Source organism: Paroedura picta, chromosome 8, assembly GCF_049243985.1.
Source record: "Paroedura picta isolate Pp20150507F chromosome 8, Ppicta_v3.0, whole genome shotgun sequence".
NCBI classification, from domain to species: Eukaryota; Metazoa; Chordata; class Lepidosauria; order Squamata; family Gekkonidae; genus Paroedura; species Paroedura picta.
This window is the reverse complement of record NC_135376.1, coordinates 88,036,077-88,057,970: the sequence shown is the minus strand read 5'-3', so window position 1 is coordinate 88,057,970 and position 21,894 is coordinate 88,036,077. Positions and strand designations below refer to the sequence as shown.

Genomic DNA, 21,894 nt, shown 5'->3' with positions numbered 1-21,894 from the left:
CCCCACCACCAAACGACTAAAAAGATTCAGGCTAGATTTGCCACTGACTTTAATGGCCACATAGAATATTATGGTACTGAAAATATTCAGTATTCCCGGATATTTCCTAAGCTGAATGCCAATACTAGTATTGGTATTTGGGAATATCAGCAAATAACAATATTTTGGGGGTGCAATATACCAAAAATCTCCCCAAATACTGATTTTTCCCCTTGCCTATTATTTTGTTAATATTTCTGTTGTTAAGAAACTGTGTCTAGGTGTTTTTATGGTCCGAGATGTTATCCCTTGCTTAGAAGCCATCATGGTGTCGTGGTTAGGAGTGCGGACTTATAATCTGGCGAGCTGGGTTTGATTCCACACTCCCCCACGTGCAGCCAGCTGGGTGACCTTGGGCTCATCATAGCACTGATAAAGCTGTTCTGACTGAGCAGTAATATCAGGGCTCTTTTAGCCTCACCTACCTCACAGGGTATCTGTTGTCGGGAGAGGAAAGGGAAGGCGACTGTAAGCCACTTTGAGACTCCTTTGGGTAGAGAAAAGTGGCATATAAGAACCAACTCTTCTTCTTCAGTAATTTCAGGGCTCTCTCAACCTCACCCACCTCACAGGGTGTCTGTTGTGGGGAGAGGAGAGGAAAGGGAAGGTGAATGTAAGCTGCTTTGAGACTCCTTTGGGTAGAGAAAAGTGGCAAATAAGAACCAACTCTTCTTCTTCTTCAGTAATATCAGGGCTCTCTCAGCTTCATCTGTGACATATTTCTCCTCCTCCTTCTCCTCCTCCTTCGTGTCATCACCAAGGTTTATGATCACATCTTTTTGTTTGTTGGTTGGTTTAAAGCATTTTATCTAAGCCTCCTTGCTTTGTGGCTGATAGTCCTAGTCCACTTTGCTGTTCTTTGCGAGGGCTGTTTCAGCTTCACGAAGACACCAATGAAATTTATTCAGATGATAATCAGAAGCCAAAACGGAGGGAGGGCAAGACTTTCTGCCCTCACTATGGGACCCTTGGGTTTAAAGATGAACGGAAACATGGGAACTAGCAGCAGGAGAGAACACAATTGTTACTGGTCAGTGAAAAAGGACAACATTGATGAATGTCTCTGTGTGTGTAGGAGGGGAGAAGCCCCTATTTCAAGCCACAAGGGTTTGCCTATGAATTTGTGACATGTTTGCCAAATGTCTTAAAGAGGTTTAAATATTACCTTGTTTTTCCTTGGAAATCTTCAGGTGAATATGAAATTTCCTCCTGTGCTGACTGGATTTCTTATTAAAGTTATTTTATTTGCTATAACAATATTAGGCAATAATACATTTAGGAAGGAAGGAAGGAAGGAAGGAAGGAAGGAAGGAAGGAAGGAAGGAAGGCGAATGGGGGAAAGGAAGGAAGGAAGGAAGGAAGGAAGGAAGGAAGGAAGGAAGGAAGGAAGGAAGGGGTCTACATATGATTCCAAGAGTCATGTGATGCTTTACAGTTGCCCAAATGCATTTCTTCATCCTACTAAACTCTTGTCCTGTTTATAAGACCTAAATCTAGTGTGGGCAAGTAATTAAGCTCTTTACCTCTTGATTGTATCCCAAATGGGATCATTAGCAATAGAGGGGAATGATTATGCATGAGCTATTCCTTCAAAATGTAACAATAATTAAAGATGCTAGCAATCTGCACAGAAGATGTTCCGAAGCTCTAATTGCATTTTGGCAGGTTCAGTGTGCATTGCTAGCATTCATTTCCTCCCCCTCCCTGGTAAATTATCTCAGCAGTTTGTGATAAGTGTGGGGGGGGCGAAATATTTTGGTTGAGAGCAGTTGAAAGACTTTCTGTAGATAAAGGCTCTTATCTACAGAGGTGGCTCTCCAGATGTCCATGGACTACAATTACCATGAGCCCCTCCCGGCATGGAGAACCACAGTTTGGCCCACACTGTGCCTAAACTACGGCAAAGCAAAATGTTGAAAGGAAATAAAAGGAATGGTTCAGTTTACTGCACTTGTCTCTTAAAGTTTTTTCTGGCGGTTCCTACATTGGTTGTACGTCCTCTTCAAGCCGGATGCTCTAACACAGGGGTAGTCAAACTGCGGCCCTCCAGATGTCCATGGATTACAATTCCCAGGAGCCCCTGCCAGCATTCGCTGGCAGGGGCTCCTGGAAATTCTAGTCCATGGACATCTGGAGGGCGGCAGTTTGACTACCCCTGCTCTAACATTTAAGGCTCTCAGATTAGGCAGCAGAGAAAGCCCAATGTCTGTGTGATATATTTAAAAATAACCCTCAGACTAATAGACTATAACTCTGTGAAATGCTGATTTCTCTTTTCGTTCGCAGAGGACAAATGTTACATCCAGGCCTTTTGCAGCCAACTTGACTCCTCATTAAAGAAAGCACACAAGATTGCTCACATTTGGCATGCTCAGAGGTTCTGAGCACCTTTCTTCCAGTCTATAATGCACTATATTTCATTTTAAATGGTCGGGAGTCCCTCATCCCACATCCTTCTTGGGTTGCTTTTCATTTTACAAAACCAGGGAGGACACTCGAATCAGCAATAGAAAGTTCCAGAAATGGGCTCTTAAAACAGTCCTCTTTCTTTGTCATGAATTGAAGTAGAGATTGAAGATATCTTTCTAATATCGGTTTGTTGACAATATTTCCAAACAGCCTCAACTGCAGTGTAGCCTCCAAAATCTGAATCCAGGACCTGCTTAAGCCATAACTGACGTCCTAAACAATTTCAGATTTAGAGACCTCATAGCATGACCCTCCCCCCCAGGAATTTAATAATTTTTAGCAACTTTTTTTGCATATAGAGGCCTTTTATACCCTCTTAACCTATAGTTTACTTAGGTTGTGCATAAATCTAGCTATGGCAATAATCACAGCTAGCTCTGGTGAAGCACCCAACCTTTTTCTGTCTTCCTCTGATTGGGTTTTTTTTTTGGGGGGGGGGGGGTTGGTCATAGACCTCCCCATGCAGGTATCAAAGAAATAGTTTGTCTTCACTCATGAAAGAAATGCCAAAGCAATCCTCCCTGACCATTAGCAAGCAATTGGCATAACACAGATAAATCACTCATTTCAGCTGATTGGGGCAGCAACTGCACTGCGGAGGTCACATTGACAATACCGCTTCAGACTGAGAACTGATACTCTGGTTTCAGCCTTAGCTGAGAGCAGTTTAACACAGAAGGGGAACTAAGGGAAAGTTGGCAAGAAAGTTGGGAAGTAGGTAAAGACTCCCATTCAGCACAAAAGTTTTTATTGAGTTTTTATTGAGAGGAGAATTTCATTACACAAACAGGGAGTTAGCACTGAAGAGTGCAAAGATCCCTGGTCTAATGTGGTTAGAGGCTGCCTTTAGAGAACTTAAAGAGTCAGTTATAAACTCAGGACAAATACCAGTGTTTCAGTCAATACTACTTAATTATCTCAGGCTTTCTCAACCAGGGTTTTGTGAAACCCTGGAGTTTCTTGGTGGTCCTGGAAGAGTTTCCTGAATGGGTGGGAATTAATTAATTTTTTATATATTTTAAATGTATTTATTCTAGCAATATGACTGTATGTGGTCTTGTTGACCTACATCTATCAAAATGGCCAATGATGGGCCTGGTGGAGGTGGGAAATGGAGGGTTGTCAGATGTCATGTGCACAGCTATGCTTCCTAATAATAATAATCATCATCATCTTTAACCACTCCTGCGGAGCGGATTAAATAAAAGAGTAAGGGCCCTGAGGGCGAATCCTGTCCGGGATGAGGAAGGGTGCCCATTGCCCCTTCCCCTGGACTGACAAGCAGAGGGCCCAATTGGGAAGCCTCAGAAGGCTTTTCCAATGGGGGGGGGGGAGGAAAAAGCCTTCTGAGTCCCCGCGATCGCCATCCGCGGGGCATCAGAAGGCATTTCCAATGGGGGGGAACCCTCCAAAGGCTTCCCTGGGGAGGGCGGCTAGCGCCCATTTTATTGCAGAATAAAATGGGGTTTAAATCCAGTAATAATAATAATAGAGCTGTTACCTACTGCTATCAGCAAACTGTATTGTGGCGGGTAACACAATAAAGCCCCACATAAATACAGTTAATAGCCCCCATTAAAATACAAACCCTAGCAGCGAAAAACCTATCCCCCCACCACCACAACAATTAGTCCACTCTTGGAGCACAGTGGAGGGATTCTATGAATGCTGGTGGTCCATCACAAAGCAATGGACTGGCCTGATGCAATCTCTCCTGGAGGGGCCCAACTGATCTTCCATGCCCTGGCCTCAACCACAGACCCGGCAGAAGAGCTCCGTTTTACAGGCCCTTCACAATTGTGCTACTTTTGGGGTTTCTCTAAGTCTGAAGAATGCTTCAGGGGTTTCTCAATGGTAAAAAAAGTTGAGAAAGGCTTTTCTATTATCTGCCATGTGTGTAATGTAGCCAGGAGAATCTAAGATTGTCTGGCTGCCAGGCAGGAGACATTCAGAAGTGCTTTCTCATTGCCTGCCCCTGTATCATAAGTACTAGCCAGGGCCAATATGCTTAGCTTCCAAGATCTGAAGGGATCGGGCTTCTGTGTACCCAGCTGCAAAGCCAGATTGGTGTAGTGGTGGAGTGCAGACTTCTAATCTGGCAAATTGGGTTTGATTCCACATTCCCCCACATGCAGCTAGCTGGGTAACCTTGGGTTTGCCACAGCACTGATAAAGCTGTTCTGACTGAGCAGTAATATTAGGGCTCTCTCAGCCTCCCCTCCCTCACAGGGTGTCTGTTGTGGGGAGAGGAAAGGGAAGGTGATTGTAATCCGCTTTGAGTCTCCTTCGGGTAGAGAAAAGTGGCATATAAGAACCAACTTTTCCTCTTCTTCTTCAGTAATATCAGGGCTCTCTCAGCCTCACCTCCCTCACAGGGTGGGGAGAGGAAAGGGAAGGCCACTCTGAGAACCCACTCTTCTCCTAAACCGCACATCACCTCGTAATCTAGCACCTACTGCTTTATACATCATTGAAGGATTGTATATCTGATTTTATCGTATTATTCTTGTTCTACTCTTTTATCTTTTATTATGCCACTAAAGGTACTCTGCATTCTGCATCACCAACCGGGCAGTCCTTGGAGGTCACCCTCCCTGCAACCAACCCTGCTTAGCGCCTGAGATCCGACAGAATCAAGCTTACCTGGGCTATCCAGTTTTGGGGCTCTCTGTCAAAATGTTTGTTTGTTAAACCAGAAGCCCTAGCACGGTGCCCAAATAAATAGATTAAAATGCCAATACAAAAGGAAAAATCAAAATAAAACATATCAAAGCAGGCCATGTCAGCAAGTTAGGGGACTAATTAAAGGGTCTCCTTTGCTTCTCTGGGGCTTCAGCAGAGAACAGCTGTGACATATTTCTCCTCATTCCTTAACAGCCGACAGGTTTTCTTGAGGTCACATCCTTCTGTCAGTCTAGCAATAAATGGCAATAAATATTTCTCCTTAGGCAAAGTATAAATCCAGCCGTATAACTGATAATGGCAGACAGCCTCAATTTCCTGTTGACCACAGATGTCTCATCTACTTGTGATTGGCATCTTGGCATATCACCCTTCTAAATACATGGAGGGCACTGTCTGGAATTGAAGGGCAGCGAAAGCCTCGTGCGCGGGGAGAATGCTTCCGTTCAGTCGCAAAAATAACTCTATAATGAAACTGCATGGCTGTCGGGGAGAAAGGCTTCAATTTTGTCTTTTCCCCCCTCTAGGTGGCTAATCTTGCTTGCTCGCTGTCGACAAATGAAGACGGAATTAAAATCGTCCGAACGGCAGCCAGTCAAATGGAGACGTTGTGCCCCCAGGTACGTGCTGCCTTATAAGGGCGCAATGTGCAGGCCATCATTGCCAGTTTTGTATAGCTTTCCCCTTTGCAGTTCATGTATAAAGGGGGAAATATTATATAATGAGTGAATCCGTTCTTTGTATTTACAAAAATAGTGGAATAGAGTGATGGCTGATACAAGTATCTAACGTAACTCTAACTCTACAGCATCTTGCAGCCTTGTCCTTCGGTGTTATCTGTCCAGTTTAATCCCAGTAAAAAGGGTTAGGAGGGCTTATTTCGGTGGACTTCACCTCCTTTATCTCTCCCTGCCTTACAGATTGGGATTTCTCAGAGTGGAAAGCCATGGTTATCTCATGTGTACTTGAAATCCCTTTTGCCTGCTCAAAGACAGAGAAATCGGAACTAGCCGGTCGGGGTTAAAAGAAGCAGAACGGATCTCATGCAGGCATGACCACAGAACATAAGGAGTAGCCTTGTATTGAGTAAGACCATTGGTCCATCTAGCTCACTGCTGTCTGCTCTGATTCTCTGGGTTCTTATCCCGGCAACCTGAAATTGTTTATCTGGAAATGGGGGAAACTGAACTGTTGTGTAGTGGAACAACAATAAACCCCCACTTCTGTTTGGCTGAAGGCCTCTTTAGTAACAGTAACTCTAGGGCAGGTCTCAGCAGAGAAAGCATCATCCACAGGTAACTCAGTAAAAAGTAAAAAGATCATCACTTCCAGGTAGGTTCTGGATGGTCTTCTCCAATTAATTCTGAGCCTGATGCTAGAGTGTTGACTTCCTTAGTAGGCCCCATCGAAGAATTAGGAGTGTCAGTGTGACCGTACGGTTGGTCCATGTGATGTCCTCATAATAGTCCATCTACATTCTGCACTCTATCTGAGACAGGCCCTGTGACTTCCACAATTTTAGATGCAACAGACTGAATTATTTCTACTGTTCCAAGCCAATACAGGTTCCTGAGGAGAGATGGTTCATATATGATTCCTAGATATTATAGCAGAGTACAACTCCTGTACTTTTTTTAGACTGCAGGTTGCTTGCCATATCACGGTGGACATGATCTAGGTATATCCTAAGATGACATCCTATAAGCAACTCAGATGGCCTGGAGCCAGTTGAAAAGCAGGATGTAATATGCTGGGCCAACAGGAAGCTTGCCAACCTGGTTGCCCAGTCCTCAGAAATTTCATATTCAGTGTATCCTTTGTAGTCTGCACCATTCACTCTGCTTGCCCGTTTTCCTGAGGTTCACATGGTGCCACTGTGATAATTCTATTGAGATTTTTATTTGCAAAGTCTTCAAACATTGCAGAGGTGAAAGCCAGGCCATTATCTGAAATGTAACTATAAACTGCCTAGTTCTTCTTTTAAGAATCTTTTAAGAAAATCCGATTTGAGAACATTTAGGACTCCCAGAAACTCCTGAAGATCTTGTATTTTAGTCTAGGATCATTGTGTATTGGCTTTACTGCATCTCATATAGTGTGGATACCAGCTGCATCAATCTTGTATCCCAGGAATGTGATGCTGAGAATTCCCAGCTGGCATTTCTCATTTTCAAACATGATACTTGAAAGATCAAACTTCTGCAGAACCTTTTGGAGTTGATTCACAAATGGCTTCTTAGAGGAGAACAAAATTAACAGATCACTTAAATAAGGCACAACCTTACTAATAAAGTTTCCATGAATCACTGAAAGATTCCAGGTGTCACTGAGATTCCACATGGAAGGCATTTCACTCCAAAAGCTCCTCTGCACCAAAATTGTTTGGGTACCAGCAACTTTCTCATCCACTCTCAGGTGCTGGTAGGCTTTGAGGAAAGGCTGTTCTTCCTGCTAGAATATACAGTAACTGACTTATGGCAGGCACTTGATATGGGTCTCCCTTGAATGCCTTATTTATGATACATTTGCAATCCCCACGTATTGCCATTCACATTATGCACATTGCTGTTCAGTTTCAAGACAGGAACAATGGGGGTGGCACAGGTTGCATGAGTTGCTCACTCTATAACACTTTTAATTAATTAATTAATTAATTAATTGGACGTATTGCCCGCCATTCTCATGACTGGCTCAGGGTGGGTTACAGTTTGTATTAAAAAAACCCATTATAACCCCATTAAAACCATGCCAGACATATCTCCATATACAACAGACTCCTAAAAACATTTCAAAGATCGTGGCGGACTGCATCCCACTAACCACTCAAAAGGAAAATTAATACAGGAGCGGTAGGAGAGAGCCCAGGTTGCCGAGCGAGTGTTATGCTCTTAACACTGGGGGGGGGGGCATTAGATCTTCCTTACCATGCTGGCCTCGACCATAGTCCTGGTGGAAGAGCCCTGTGGAACACCAACAGCTCCCACAGGAGCAACTGGCTGATCAAGTTCTTCATTGATCTTGAGGGGTGACTAGCCATGATGCATGCCCCAAAGGGGGGGGGGAAGCCCAGCTGATTCGCATGATAAAAACCAAATAGAGGCCAGCATCCATGGGATTCCCCAACAGATTGTCATTTCCTGGATGCCAACAGAAAAAAGAGAACCTGCCCCAGGATATCAAAATCCGTATACAGTATACTGTTTATACAGTACACATCAATAAGATATTGAATCAAACATCAAAATGTGTCTTATCTGTATTTTAATAATAAATGAAGCAACCAAGACAGACTCTAGATTTGTGCCATTTTCTATGTTGAATTTTTGTCAGTGGTTGTTTCCTGAGTACACAAAATTACAGTAAAGTTACAGTCAGTGTAAATTCCACCATGATGCATAAATTAATAAACCCAAATTTTAAAAGAAGCATACCTCCTATAATTGTCAAAATTATCCTTGTAAGTTTCCAATATTCCAATATTCTTCCTATTCTATATTGCTGACAATCACGTCTTTTTACTATATATCCTATAATAAAACATAAAGAATACTTAAACCAACTAGTAAACATATTTAGAGTATTTAAATCATATAACTCGTGAAAAATCATTTTGCCAACTCAGTTGTACTCAAATTCTACTCATATAACACCGACCTTCAGTTTGCAGGTATGGGAGAGCTTTCTCAAGAGACCACTCCCATTGTGCTAATGTCAAGCTAGAATACTTGAACCTCAACAACTCCTGGCTTGCACTTAAAGGTATAGCTTTATAAAAAGCAAGATTGCTCCAAAATGATATTCAAACCCCTAAGTATTAGAATATTCAATGAGTATATATTAAAAAAATGTCTCTTTGTCTTAAAATTCTGTTAATGTCCAATGTTTGTTGTCTGACTTGTACAGTTTGCTCAATCACAAAGAAATGCAGATCCTCTGCCATGTGTCATTCTTCCATGAAGTAACTCACCATTGGGGCATCCATAATGTGATGCCTAAGTCTGTATTGATGTTCTTGGATCCAGACTTTGATTCAATGTACAGTTTAGCACAAGGACATCTCACACAGTATATGACATTTTTGCTGGAACAATTGATAAACCGGTTTACCTTAAAAGAAAAAAACATTCCTTGGCTCACTATACTCTTTCATTGTTACCAGTAAGCAAGTATGAGCTGGACTTCACATGAAGTTGAGTAGCTTGGTTGCTTCGGCTGGATCCGCTGGAAAAATGGTTTCCTTGTGGTTGCCAGGCTGCACGATGGCAGGATCCACCTATGCTGCACCAATGCTTCTTTTGCTGGTTAATAAGAGCTGTGGCCAAGTTTTATTTGCAGAAGATACTGGTGCGGCATACTTGCTCATCTTCGGAACATCCTGCCCTGACACGTAATTTACAATACCAAAGTGTTTTGTTCTGCAGCCATTGGATAAAGTTGCACACTTTCATTCTGCCCCCTTGATTTATTAGCGTATAGATGATAAGATAGTCTTTCTGTAATAACAATCCCGAGAGGTGGGTTGACTTTCATCAAATTCTTCTATGTGGCCCAATGCAGCCCTTTCTGTAGTGAGTCATCACTAAGGTGGAACAAAAGCAACAAATTCATCCGATCGAAGTTTATTACACAGCTTCCTGGGTATTTTAATAGTAGAGGGCTCCCATCCCATCCTCGTCACCATGCATTGTTTAGTGCAGGGGTAGTCAAACTGCGGCCCTCCAGATGTCCATGGACTACAATTCCCAGGAGCCCCTGCCAGCGAATGCTGGCAGGGGCTCGTGGGAATTGTAGTCCATGGACATCTGGAGGGCCGCAGTTTGACTACCCCTGGTTTAGTGGAACAACAACAAACACCCAGTCCCATTTGGCCAAAGACCTCTTTCTTAACAGTCATAGAGTCATGGGGTGGACTAGGATCATTTTACTAGGATGAGGGAGACACAGGTTCTAATCCCAACTATCTCATGGAAGTTCATTGAGTGACCTTGGGCTCCTCATTCTCTCTTAGCCTAATCTGCCTCACTGTGTCATTGTGAGACTATAATGCAGGAGGGATGAGTGATGTGGTAAGCTGCTTGGGCTCTCCATTGTGAAGAAAAGCAGGATACGAATGAATGAATGAATGAATGAATGAATGAATGGATGGATGGATGGATGGATGGATGGATGGATGGATGGATGGATGGATGGATGAATGAATGAATGAATGAATGAATGAATGAATGAATGAATGAATGAGAGAGAGAGAGAGAGAGCAAGCTTAGGATGATCTCACTCAGTGGGCAAACAGAAATACTGAGAATATAGAGCCCTTTTTTCATTCAAAGGCAGTGCAAGAAATTATGGCAATTAAATATTACCTTTAAAAAGTCCCACTTAATTCATTAATCATTTTAAAGCAATAAAATCATTAAATGGTTTAAGGTGCTGTGCAAAAAAGAAATCCAAAAGACAAATATGCACATGATCAGTAAGCAGTTAAACTGTTGCACGAGCGGCAACCAAAATAATAGTAATAATAGAAGCCCATGGACAGAGAATGGTTTGTCAAAAATGAGGCCTGCAATGTTAATGTATAAATTAGCTGGTAGAATTAAGTTTAGGGTAGGGAATAGTACTTGCATAGCATTCTTTGGTGGACTAATGAAAATGCATTAAGTACTAGAAATATTATCAAGCCATGGGAAAATGTATGTTCATAGTTATTAGCAGTGTTGTATATTAAGGGCTATTTAATGAATACCCTTTGGCATTCCTGAATTCCTGTGTGATTACTGGTGAACAATTCTGTGATTGGCGTAAAGACATATGGAGTTCAATGATAGCTCCAGGGTGGTATCCTGCGCTGGTTGGGTATGCTTAGTTGTTTTGTAATGGGCTTGTTGTTGTGCATTGCTGTGGGTTTCTTTTTATGTGCAATTACATAGAAACGTAATAAAAAAGGACCCTGAGGTTATGTGAAGGTCTGAGAACTCAGCTATTTCTGATGCCAGCTTTGTCAGAGAATTGCCAGGGGAAGTAAGGATCACATGATCTTCACCTAGAAGAGGTGTTGGAAGGCATGCATGGCTCACAGTCCAATCTGATCCATATTTATCCAGAAATGAGTCCTGCAATGTTAATGAGACTCTAAAGTGAATTAAATCAGGACTGCAGCCTTCATTCGACTCTGGTTATAAACTAGCAAGTCAGGATTTGCTCCTGCCAAATGTATGCTCGGTTGGCTGTAACATAATGACATACTTACTGCTTGATGTACAGTAATGCTGAAATTCATGTGTCCTTGGACTCCATTTGCAGATATTCTCAGCCCACAACTCTTGTAAAATGTTTCATAAACAATAATAGATGGCATTGTTTTGCTTATTTATTTGAACTCCTTCACGATGGGCTGTACTTTATGGGTTCTCTGGAGAAGGCAGGAATCAAAGAACAGCAGGCAGAACTTCCTAATGTGCATCCAGGTTTTCCAAGGTTGCCCTTCCATCTGCAGCCTCTCGAGCTTCCCCCAAAGATGGTCCTGAAAATTGAAGCAGGAGTTCTACCTGGCTGCAGCCCTGTTATGTGGCAGTACGATGAAAAGCAACCTTACCATGGCGGAAGCAGAAACAGGGGAAAGCTTGGGAGGAGCTCCTTCCTGAATCTGTGTGGTTGGTCAGGCAGGCAACGTTCTTAGTGGAACTCTGTTGTGGGGCGGAGCTTGAAGGAGAAAATGGATGGTACGATTTGATTCACTTTCTCACAGATACTCCCCGCTGAGCTGTCCTGAGAAGTTTCCACCATTTTTAAGTGTGCCACTGGCCAACCACTCAGGGGCAAACTGTTTAGCCAATAAGCCTTAACTTGGCAATCCTTTTTGTGGATGGAAGGTTTCTTGCACCACCCAAGAACCTGAAAAGGTCATCACCAGGGAAATGGACAGAGTGGGACACAATTTTTAAAATATAGTACCATTATTTATTAATCAAGTTGAAAACCCAAGGCTTTGAGCATAGCCTCAATAAAATCAGTGCATACATGCATACTAATGCCTCCACTGACCAGTCGCTTTTGGGCGTTATTGCCCAACATTATCAATGGTCAGGCATCAAATAAAACCAGCATATGTAAAATATATAATAAATATATTGTTATAGCCAGTTGGCTCGTTTACATAAAAAAATGCAGGACACAATGGACCTATCATCAGATCTATGGACCTCTTGATGAAGGGGGGTTCCTGATTAAAAGACATTTATTGGACATTAAAAGTGCTTGCCTTGACCATGGCCTGTTTTTAAAATATTAAAGGCCTCAAAGAGTTTTATTTATTTTATCTTTATGCTGGTTTTACTTGATGCCTGATCGTTGAGTGTTGCCAGCTAGGACCTCTCTCCTCCCCAATAGTGGGTATCAGTCTTGGGCACAGGGCTTGTTTTATTTATTGCCTGTTGATGTGTATTTTATATAGCATCAGTCTGTCCTTTTAATGCGGGTTTTAATGGGATTTTTAATGAGGACATTGTAACCCATCAGGAACCATTGTATGGGAGTGGCAGGCAATAAATCAAATCAAATCAAATCAAATCCAGTAGATAAAGGCGGTAACACCAAACCATGTCTGGTCAATGGAGTATGTACGTATGCATAGTATGTACGTATGCATTGACTTCATTTAAGCTGCTCAAAGGCCCGGGTTTTTAACTTGACTAATAAATACTGGTGTTCTGTTTTTGAAAACTGTGTTCCACCCTGTGTAAGGTTCATTTCCCTTATGTTGACTTTTTAGGTTTTTGACTTCTGTTTGGCTTAGGATATTTCCTCTTTTTTATCTCTTGCACCACCCAACATGGGTCTGCTCCACAGTTTGAGGGCCAGTATCTTCAATGCATAGCCTTCAGATGCATGCAGGCAGGCAGTGGGATTCTTACTTCTCGTTGCCATCTTGTAGAAATGCTGGCTTTTAATTGTATAGACATATGAGCACAACCATCTGGTGGTGTTGTTGTTTTCTTCCTTGCATCCGCTGTTGCATTACAAAAGGATAAATATGATGCATGTTCATGTACACTAATGTTTTCCTTAACAGCATTTATCTCCCTGCTTCTGAGCCCTGTATGCTGTAATTATTTAAACACTACCGTCTAATACGCTATGACAATTAAAACACCAGTCACAGACTGACTTTATCATTTTCAGACTATTATGCAGCCAATGTGCTTTTGGGGTGCTAGAATGACTTTTATTGTTACAAAGAGGTAGTGGGGAAAGTCCTGAACGAACATACGCGGTCTGGGACCAGTGTACAGCCTATACCAGCAAAAGAGCATTACGCTCTGCCACCGCCAACTGGCTAGTGATCCCTGGCCCCAAAGAAGGATATCGGTCCTCAACAAGGGCCAGAGCTTTTTCTGTCCTGGCCCCCACCTGGTGGAACGAGCTCCCTGAAGAGATCAGGGCCCTGCCTGAACTCCCAACATTCCGAAGGGCCCGCAAAAGGGAGCTCCTCCACCAGGAGACAGACAACAGGTCCCCCCTCAGACATCCCCTCCAGGGCCTGAACCAATTTGTCCTCTCTAAGAGCCTTATCTACGTTCCTGTTCCTGTTATATTATTGTTTAAGATCACTGAAATGGTGTTATTTAGATTATTGTTGTTGTTATATTGGTTTATGTTATATATTAATTAGTTCCATGTATCCCCCCATGTTTTATGTAAACCTCCCTGAGCCATATGGAAGGATGGTATAGAAATAAAATAAATAAATAAATAAATAAATATCAAATAATTCTATGCTAAAAGAACATGTGAAGCAATGTCTCTAACCAAGCAAATTTACTATAATCCGACTGCAGCTCTAATTAATTAGCTGGTTTCATTCTTATCTTGATGCATTTTGATACACATTTTCATTTTCTATAGTAGGCATATTGTTCAGAAACTGTCTGAAATAGTGTACAGTTGTGTTTTAGTATGAGATCTTGAGTAAGATGACCACCATGATTTTTTACTTCCAAAAATTATTTACTTGCAGGAGGGCATTTTGGGCTGGAATAAGATGTGACACACAGTTATTGGGTATAAACATGGCCACAGCATTATTATCTCCCCACGGAAGGATTGGGAGAGGGACCCTGACCTAGCAGTCAGCAGACTGCACCAAAAACCGTGGATTCTTGAGGCACCCTGGGGATCCACTGCATTCCCACCCGGGAGAGCAGATTCCCTTGACTACTGAAGTCCACCCTATAGGAGGCGACCTATGTGGGGGAGCCACCAGGTGCCCCCCTGCTTTGGCTGCCCCCCAAGCCGCCTGGCAAAAGAGCCCCTGGCCTCCCAGCTGGGTAAGCCACACTTGTTTACATGCCACACCATACAGAGGCCCTGAACCCCAGGGAGTCCCATCACCCACCTGACTCCCTGCCAACAGGCTCCATCCCATGCGAAACCTGCAGCTGTGATGAAGTACTAACCATGAAACATCCACCAGAAGCTCTGGCCCTTGTTGAGGACCGAAGTCCTTCTTTGGGGACATCCACAACAGCCTAGAGGCTCATCACATAGGGTGGGAGGGAGGGAAGGTGCTCCATGGCAAGCTGGGTGAAGAGGCCGGGACCCACACGTGCAATGCCTTTATAGGTGTTGTGGGTCCCACATGCCTCTTTATGCTGTGCATGCGTGTATCCTGTATGGGCCAGAGGGCAGTCATGTCCGCCTCCAGCCTGCCCTCTGCTACATCAAAAGGTGGCGCAGGTTGTTCCTTGCCACACGTTATTACTCTAGCCTTACATCATCTGAATAATGATAGAATATATTTATAATATCTGTTCCTTTCTATTGGGGCACTCATTGGGGCAAAAGTCACAGTGGTACAGTACAGCAAATGCCAGTTTTTAAAAATAAAATATTAGCTTTTTAATTGTTTTAGTTTGATACTCTGTGTCCATGTCTCTCTCTCCTTATCCCTGGCCTGGTCTTCTTTTGGACAAAATCTAAACAGCAACAAAGACAAATAATCATAGTTCCCTTAGTGCAACCCATCTTAGAGACTGGTGTGGCCATTGGTTGAAATCTGATTGGAATTTGGGGTTGTGATAGAAGAAAAATGAGATTCACCCGCCAGCCTGGGGTAGCCTGTGTCACTGATGCCATGTGATCTCTTTCTCAACCTGGGCTAAGAGTTGGGAGCCAGACTCAAAAATGCATGTTCTCTCCTACCACCTCCCCTCTCAACAGCAAGTCACCTTTACCTTTCATTGCAGCAGGTATTGAACTTGATGGTGCTTAACCATGGCAGTGCTAATATTTCTGCAGTTATGATAGGGTGGGGAGAGGCAGGAGTGTCATTGACCGTTTACGCACTGGAGGTTTCATGCCAGGCTTCAGGCTGGAGTTTTAGTCATGGCAGGTAGCCCCACCTCTTCCTGCACCCACATGGGGGAGCATTTGGCCTAGTGCACCTCATCCGTCCCCAATTTGTGCTCCTGCATGGAAACTGGGGCAGTTTCCAGTGCATAAACGGTCATTCTGAGAAGGGAAGCAAAAGAAGGAGGAACAGATTCAGGAAAGCTGAATCTGATCATTCCACCATGTTTAAGAGGGAGCTGGCATTATTACTCAATTGGCCCTGCATCACAGGCTAACTTTAGGACCAACTGGATGAGATGCTGAAAGCTCAGTGAATGGGACTCTTTATCATTTTAATTGATAAACAGGAATTTTAGAAAACCTCAATTCACGACTGCAGTCAAGAAGAGCCGTTTTAACACTGTTTCCTCATGGTGTTTGTGACGTTCTGGGTAAAGGTATTTTCCCAACAGGTGTGTGGGACCTTTACCACTTCTGTCACTCCCACTTATTATTCCTATGAAAGTGAGACTTTTGTCGCTTTCCACCGTAAAAGCTTAATAAACAGACTATAAATAAAGATTTAGAAGTCCATTCATATATCTTTCATTGGCCTATTATTCACGGCCGCCATAAAGGCGGTTGGCAAAACGTGGAGGAGGAAGAAGCGAGGTAAACTGCAAACGCACAGGACGGAACGCAACGGCGGCAAAACCCAGAGCAGCCGCTGGCTGCGGCTGACGAGGCGGTGATGCGGAGCAAAACAGGAAGGGAGGCGAGCGCGGTGCTGACCAAGGCTGGGCCACCAAGCAGGGTGGCCACGGCATGCGCAGGCCCAGGCCCTGCTGGCGGAACTGAAGGGCACGTAAGGGGAGAAAGCAAGCACACCCAGAAGCCCTGTACACCGCGGACCTCCCCGATTATGCACGCGGCCACTCCGGAGCTGCTCCTGGTTACGCCCTGGTCGCCCAGGAAGCTCCACTTTCTTCTACGTTTCGCTAACGCAGCTTTTTCGGCGGCATACGTTGACTCTGCACCCGGTTGCCGCCTGCAGAGTGCATTATTGGTGATTTTAGCCACTGCCATTCCACCTCGAATGCAGACCTTCCCCTCCGTGCATAATAGGCCATTATCTCTTCTGTATAAGATAAAGGTAAAGGTAAAGCTATCCCCTGTGCAAGCACTGAGTCATGTCTGACCCTTGGGGTGACGCCCTCCAGCGTTTTCATGGCAGACTCAATATAGGGTAGCCTTGCCAGTGCCTTCCCCAGTCATTATGTGTGTGTTATTATATAGCAAATATCTCCAACAATCAGATCTGTTATAGACCGGAGCTCTCCTTCAGCCCACAGAGTAGCTTGTATTTCCTTTGAGTCTGGAGGCAGTTGTGTTCCCCTGTCTTCCCAAGAGACATAGCCTGGTTTGTCCCGGAGGATCTCTAATATCCTCCCTTTCTGCAAACCTCCACCTCAGGCTCCTCTCCAGTTACAAGTCCTCTCTCTCTCTCAGCCACTCCAACTGCTGCACACTACACTGACTCCCCCCTTTTTGCACCCTCTTAGACCACTCCCACCTGCTTCTTCAGAAGTGGCCCCTCTTACCAGGGACTCCTGGCTCTATAGAGTCCCCTTTCAGCTCATCACAGTGTTCCCCTGATCAAAAATAACCTCCTGGGGCTACTTTTGGCCTCATAAGGGAGAAAATTATTGGTGGCGTATTTGGTGTTTCTTCCTGTGAGTCTAACTGTAGCAACAGGCGTCCCTTCATTAGCGGCTAAGTGCCAACAAAACCTTTTCAGAAAATCTATTCTCAGGTCTGTGAGCCCTTCCTTGGCTCTTATTTGATAGAGTTGGTGAGGGGCTTCCATGAATTCACACTTTATGGAGAACCCAGGTCTGGTCTGGGATCACCACATTGTGCAAGAAAGAACAGAGCCAGATGTTTCCCCAATGAATGATGCCCAATTTGGATCAGTATCGTGACCTACACATGGAGAGAGGGTGTCAACTTTTCCCTAGCACAAAAAATGTAGGGAGGTATTTGGGGAAGTCCACTTGTTCTCTGGTTGCACATGGGTTTCCCTGGCAACCTTACCCACATATAACTTTGTTATATCTGACCCAAGGTTGGGGGAAAGCCCCATCTCATCTGTGTACTCTACAATATGTGAATCAGTTAGCAAGAGAGAACACATGAGTATGAGCTGTAAATGTGACATATATTTTAAATACACTTAGTTGCTGTGACTGATAGTGCTTTTTGTTGAATACCTGGTGGTGTGCAATTGATCTCACAGACCTACTGTCAAAGATTCCTGTTTGGATTCTGAGTCTTACCTGGGCCAAGGAAACTTCGCTATAACTTTTATCGACATTCTCTTTTCACCGCTACTAGGCCTCAGGAATAACACCAGAAACAAGGTCTTCATTGAAGAATTAAATAAAAACAGTGTCATTTGCTTGGAAAGCTTATAGATTCACAGATGGTTCATTAACATCAAATCCTTCCCCTCTATTTTGGGGGCGGCAATCTCTTTAATTTGCTTTTGGCCCTTGTTCCTATTAAACTCTGAATTGTTTTTGCTTACTTTAGTGCATGTATCTATCGATTCGTCATTTTTGAAAGCGTAATTGCATTTCAGAATTGCAAAAATCTCCTGTACAAAAGCTATCGTTTGGAAGCAGTGTGAGCCTGCAAAATTATTCCTCCAATATGTTGATGTTTAGGTAATAGAGAGTTCAAACATCTGTTTGTTACACTATGGATTCCTGGAGCTTAAAGCGCCTCAATTTCCTGCCCATTATATTTCCTTTGGTTCACTGAATGCCAGGTATCCATTTGGTTCTTTTCCTCCTATAGGCTGATGCCACAAATAGGGTTCATTAGAGTGCTTGAAATGGATCGGAATATTTATGCATCTTGAATCTTCCAGAGTGAATGCAAGGCAGGCAGACTTCTTTCTTCCCCCATCTCATATTATTTTCTAATGCACTGGGAATTGAACAAGGGTAGAAATAATAGGGTAAAAGAAGGAATCGGAGCTGCTAACCATCTGCCTTGGTAGTGACAAAACAGATGTTACTGTCTCTAACTATGTCAACATTTTCCGAAGTACCATTTACAGCCTTTCTCAAAGGATATTAATTAAAGGTACCCACCCATAGTCGCTGGATTAGTGCTATAAATGTGGAAATGACAATATGGAGTAGTGTGTATGCGTGGGGGCGGGGGAGGACGTTTATCTGAAGTTTCTTGCTGGTGCCGTTGCAGTCTGATGCTTCCATATTGGAAGCTGGTTCTGCAGAGAGCAAATCCCTCTTAATCCATAATTCTTCCAAATCAATGAATGGGGCTGAGGACTAGGTGAAAATCCAAGACTGTCATGGTACGCTGATCCCCAGACCAACGGGGAAGAAGAGTTGGTTCTTGTATGCTGCTTTTCTCTACCCGAAGGCATCTCAAAGCAGCTTGCAGTCACCTTCCCTTTCCTCTCCCCACAACAGACACCCTGTGAGGCGGGTGAAGCAGAGAGAGCCCTGAGATTACTGAAGAAGAGTTGGTTCTTATATGCCGCTTTTCTTTACCCAAAGGAGTCTCAAAGTGGCTTGCAGTCTCCTTCCCTTTCCTCTCCCCACAACAGACCCCCTGTGAGGTGGGTGAGGCTGAGAGAGCCCTGATATTACTTCTCAGTCAGAACAGCTTTCTCAGTGCTGTGGTGAGCCCACAGTCACCCAGCTGGCTGCATGTGGGGGAGGAGCAGGGAATCAAACCCGGCTCTCCAGATTGGAAGTCTGTGCTCCTAACCACGACACAAAGCTGGCTCTATGCCCAGTGGCCATGCTCTCTGTCTGCCATGAGCTCCAGATCAGTCCATTGAGCTCTTACCATTTGCCATCTACCTGAACACTGAGTCAATGAGCTTTGTAAGATAAGTTGCATCTCACTGTTTGTGAGTGTGGGCACTAGGGAGATGGGTCAGTCTCCCCCTGCCCCCTGGGATATGATTAGGTTCTGAAATTGCTTAGATCAGTGGTCCCCAACCTTTTTATCACTAGGGACCAGTCAACGCTTGACAATTTTACTGAGGCCCAGGGGGGGTCGTTTTTTGCCGAGGGGCCCCGGGGGGGTAGTCTTTTGCCCCTGCTCCACTTGCTTTACCCTGGTGCCCCTGGCTTCCCGCCACCCGCTGGGGGGCACTGCCAGTAGCAGCTGTGCAGTGCCACACCGAGGGGGAGCCCCAGCCATGGCAGTCCCTGGAGAGCCCCAAAAGTGAGCTGGCAGCAGAGTGGCAGGGCAGCTCCCAAGGCAGCAGCTGGGGAGGAGGACGAGGAGGAGCCGCAGACCAGTACTGGTACCAGTCCCTGGACCGGGGGTTGGGGACTGCTGGCTTAAAGCACTCAGTGCACAATACATCTACTTATGATGTTTACAGTTGAAAATGGTTAAAGGGATACTTTTAAAACCAACGTTTTAAACCTGACTATAAATGGCCGTCATGTTGTAGGCCACTTATGGCAGCCCGATAGGGTTTTCAAAGCAAGAGGCACAAAGAGGCAGTTTGCCATTGTTTCCCTCTGGGTAGCAACTTAGGACTTTCTTGTGGTCTCCCATCCAAATACTAACCACAGCCGCTGGCTTAGCTGCCAACATCTGAAGAGATCTAGCTATCCTGGGCCATCCAGGCCAGGTTTAGAGATGGAGTAGGAATAAAATACAACACCCATGACACTGTATGTGAATATTTTTTTCATGTGATTGATTTTATATACCACCCCTCCCTGCGAGCAGGCTCAGGGCGGTTCACACCACACATGTCATAAATCATTCTACAACATCATTAAAACCTTGTAGCGCTCTGTTGTTCCTGCTCGTAATCCATGCTAGAACTTCTCTAGTGTCAGACCCCCGTTGACTTTCTGAATGAACACACTCCGCAGAGCAGCAAAAGCAATTTACGGAGGTCGCGGTACGAAGTTCGTGGTTATTCTTGCTGAAACTAAATAGATACAACAAGAGAAAATAAGAATCTGCCCAAATGGCTTAATCAAATAATATTAGAAATATAAGAGTCTCTGTTATCTCTTTATTATGATTAGAACATATGTTAAGATAAGCAAGATGGTAAGATCTGAATTTATAGGCTTTTGGCAGTTAGTAAGTTTCATTTTAACATTTGTTCTAATAGTTACTCATATCACAGATAGAATACATTGAGACAGAATACATTGAATTTATTAACACTACTTTGTGGGGGTATGGACATTTTTGTACGTTTCCAGTTATTATTTGTTATATTATGCTATACTAGCAGGGATATTTTGTGATTTAGGACTCATTACTGCCACTGACGAAAGGTATTGAATTGAAAAAGGAAAAGACACTGCTTGAGCTGAGTCCAGGTGAAAATCATAACAAAGAGATAACAGAGACTCTTATACGATTTCTAATGTTATTTGAAGAGCCTCTTGTGGCGCAGAGTGGTAAGGCAGCCGTCTGAAAGCTTTGCCCATGAGGCTGGGAGTTCAATCCCAGCAGCTGGCTCAAGGTTGACTCAGCCTTCCATCCTTCCGAGGTCGGTCAAATGAGTACCCAGCTTGCTGGGGGGTAAACGGTAATGACTGGGGAAGGCACTGGCAAACCACCCCATGTTGAGTTTGCCATGAAAACGCTGGAGGGCGTCACCCCAAGGGTCAGACATGACTCGGTGCTTGCACAGGGGATACCTTTACCTTTACCTAATGTTATTAGATTAAAGTAGAATAATAGAATCATAGAATCATACAGTTGGAAGGGGCCATCTAGTCCAACCGCCTGCTCAACGCAGGATCAGCCCTAAGCATCCTAAAGCATCCAAGAAAAGTGTGTATCCAACCTTTGCTTGAAGACTGTCAGTGAGGGGGAGCTCACCACCTCCTTAGGCAGCCTATTCCACTGCTGAACTACTCTGACTGTGAATTTCCCCCACCCTGATATCTAGCCTATATCATTGTACTTGTAGTTTAAACCCATTACTGCGTGTCCTCTCCTCTGCAGCCAATAGAAACAGCATCCTGCCCTCCTCCAAGTGACAACCTTTCAAATACTTAAAGAGGGCTATCATGTCCACTCTCAACCTCCTTTTCTCCAGGCTGAACATTCCCAAGTCCCTCAACCTATCTTCATAGGGCTTGGTCCCTTGGACAGATTCTTTTTGGACAGATTCTTTTTTTCTCTTGTGTTACTGGGATCATCCATTTTCTTCTTGTGAAACTAAATTGATAGGCAACACACTGATCAATATAACCACGAAAAAATCCCTCTCCCAAAGAAACCTGAAGATGCCCTAGTGACAAAAAGAGGTGTCTCCCCTGTTCCCAGGGAAAAGTGTGCAAGTTAGTC

At 44.0% G+C, this 21,894-nt stretch overlaps 1 protein-coding gene across 4 annotated transcripts in view; it reads left to right on the top strand.

The window, feature by feature from the left end:
- The window catches only part of CTNNA3 (catenin alpha 3), a 1,001,628-nt gene that overhangs the window by 626,880 nt on the left and 352,854 nt on the right, over window positions 1–21,894 (top strand). For all 4 annotated transcript variants that reach the window (XM_077350757.1, XM_077350756.1, XM_077350758.1 and 1 more), the window contains one exon: window positions 5,718–5,810. In XM_077350757.1, the coding sequence (XP_077206872.1) occupies window positions 5,718–5,810 (93 nt within the window). The remainder of the gene's footprint in view (window positions 1–5,717; window positions 5,811–21,894) is intronic.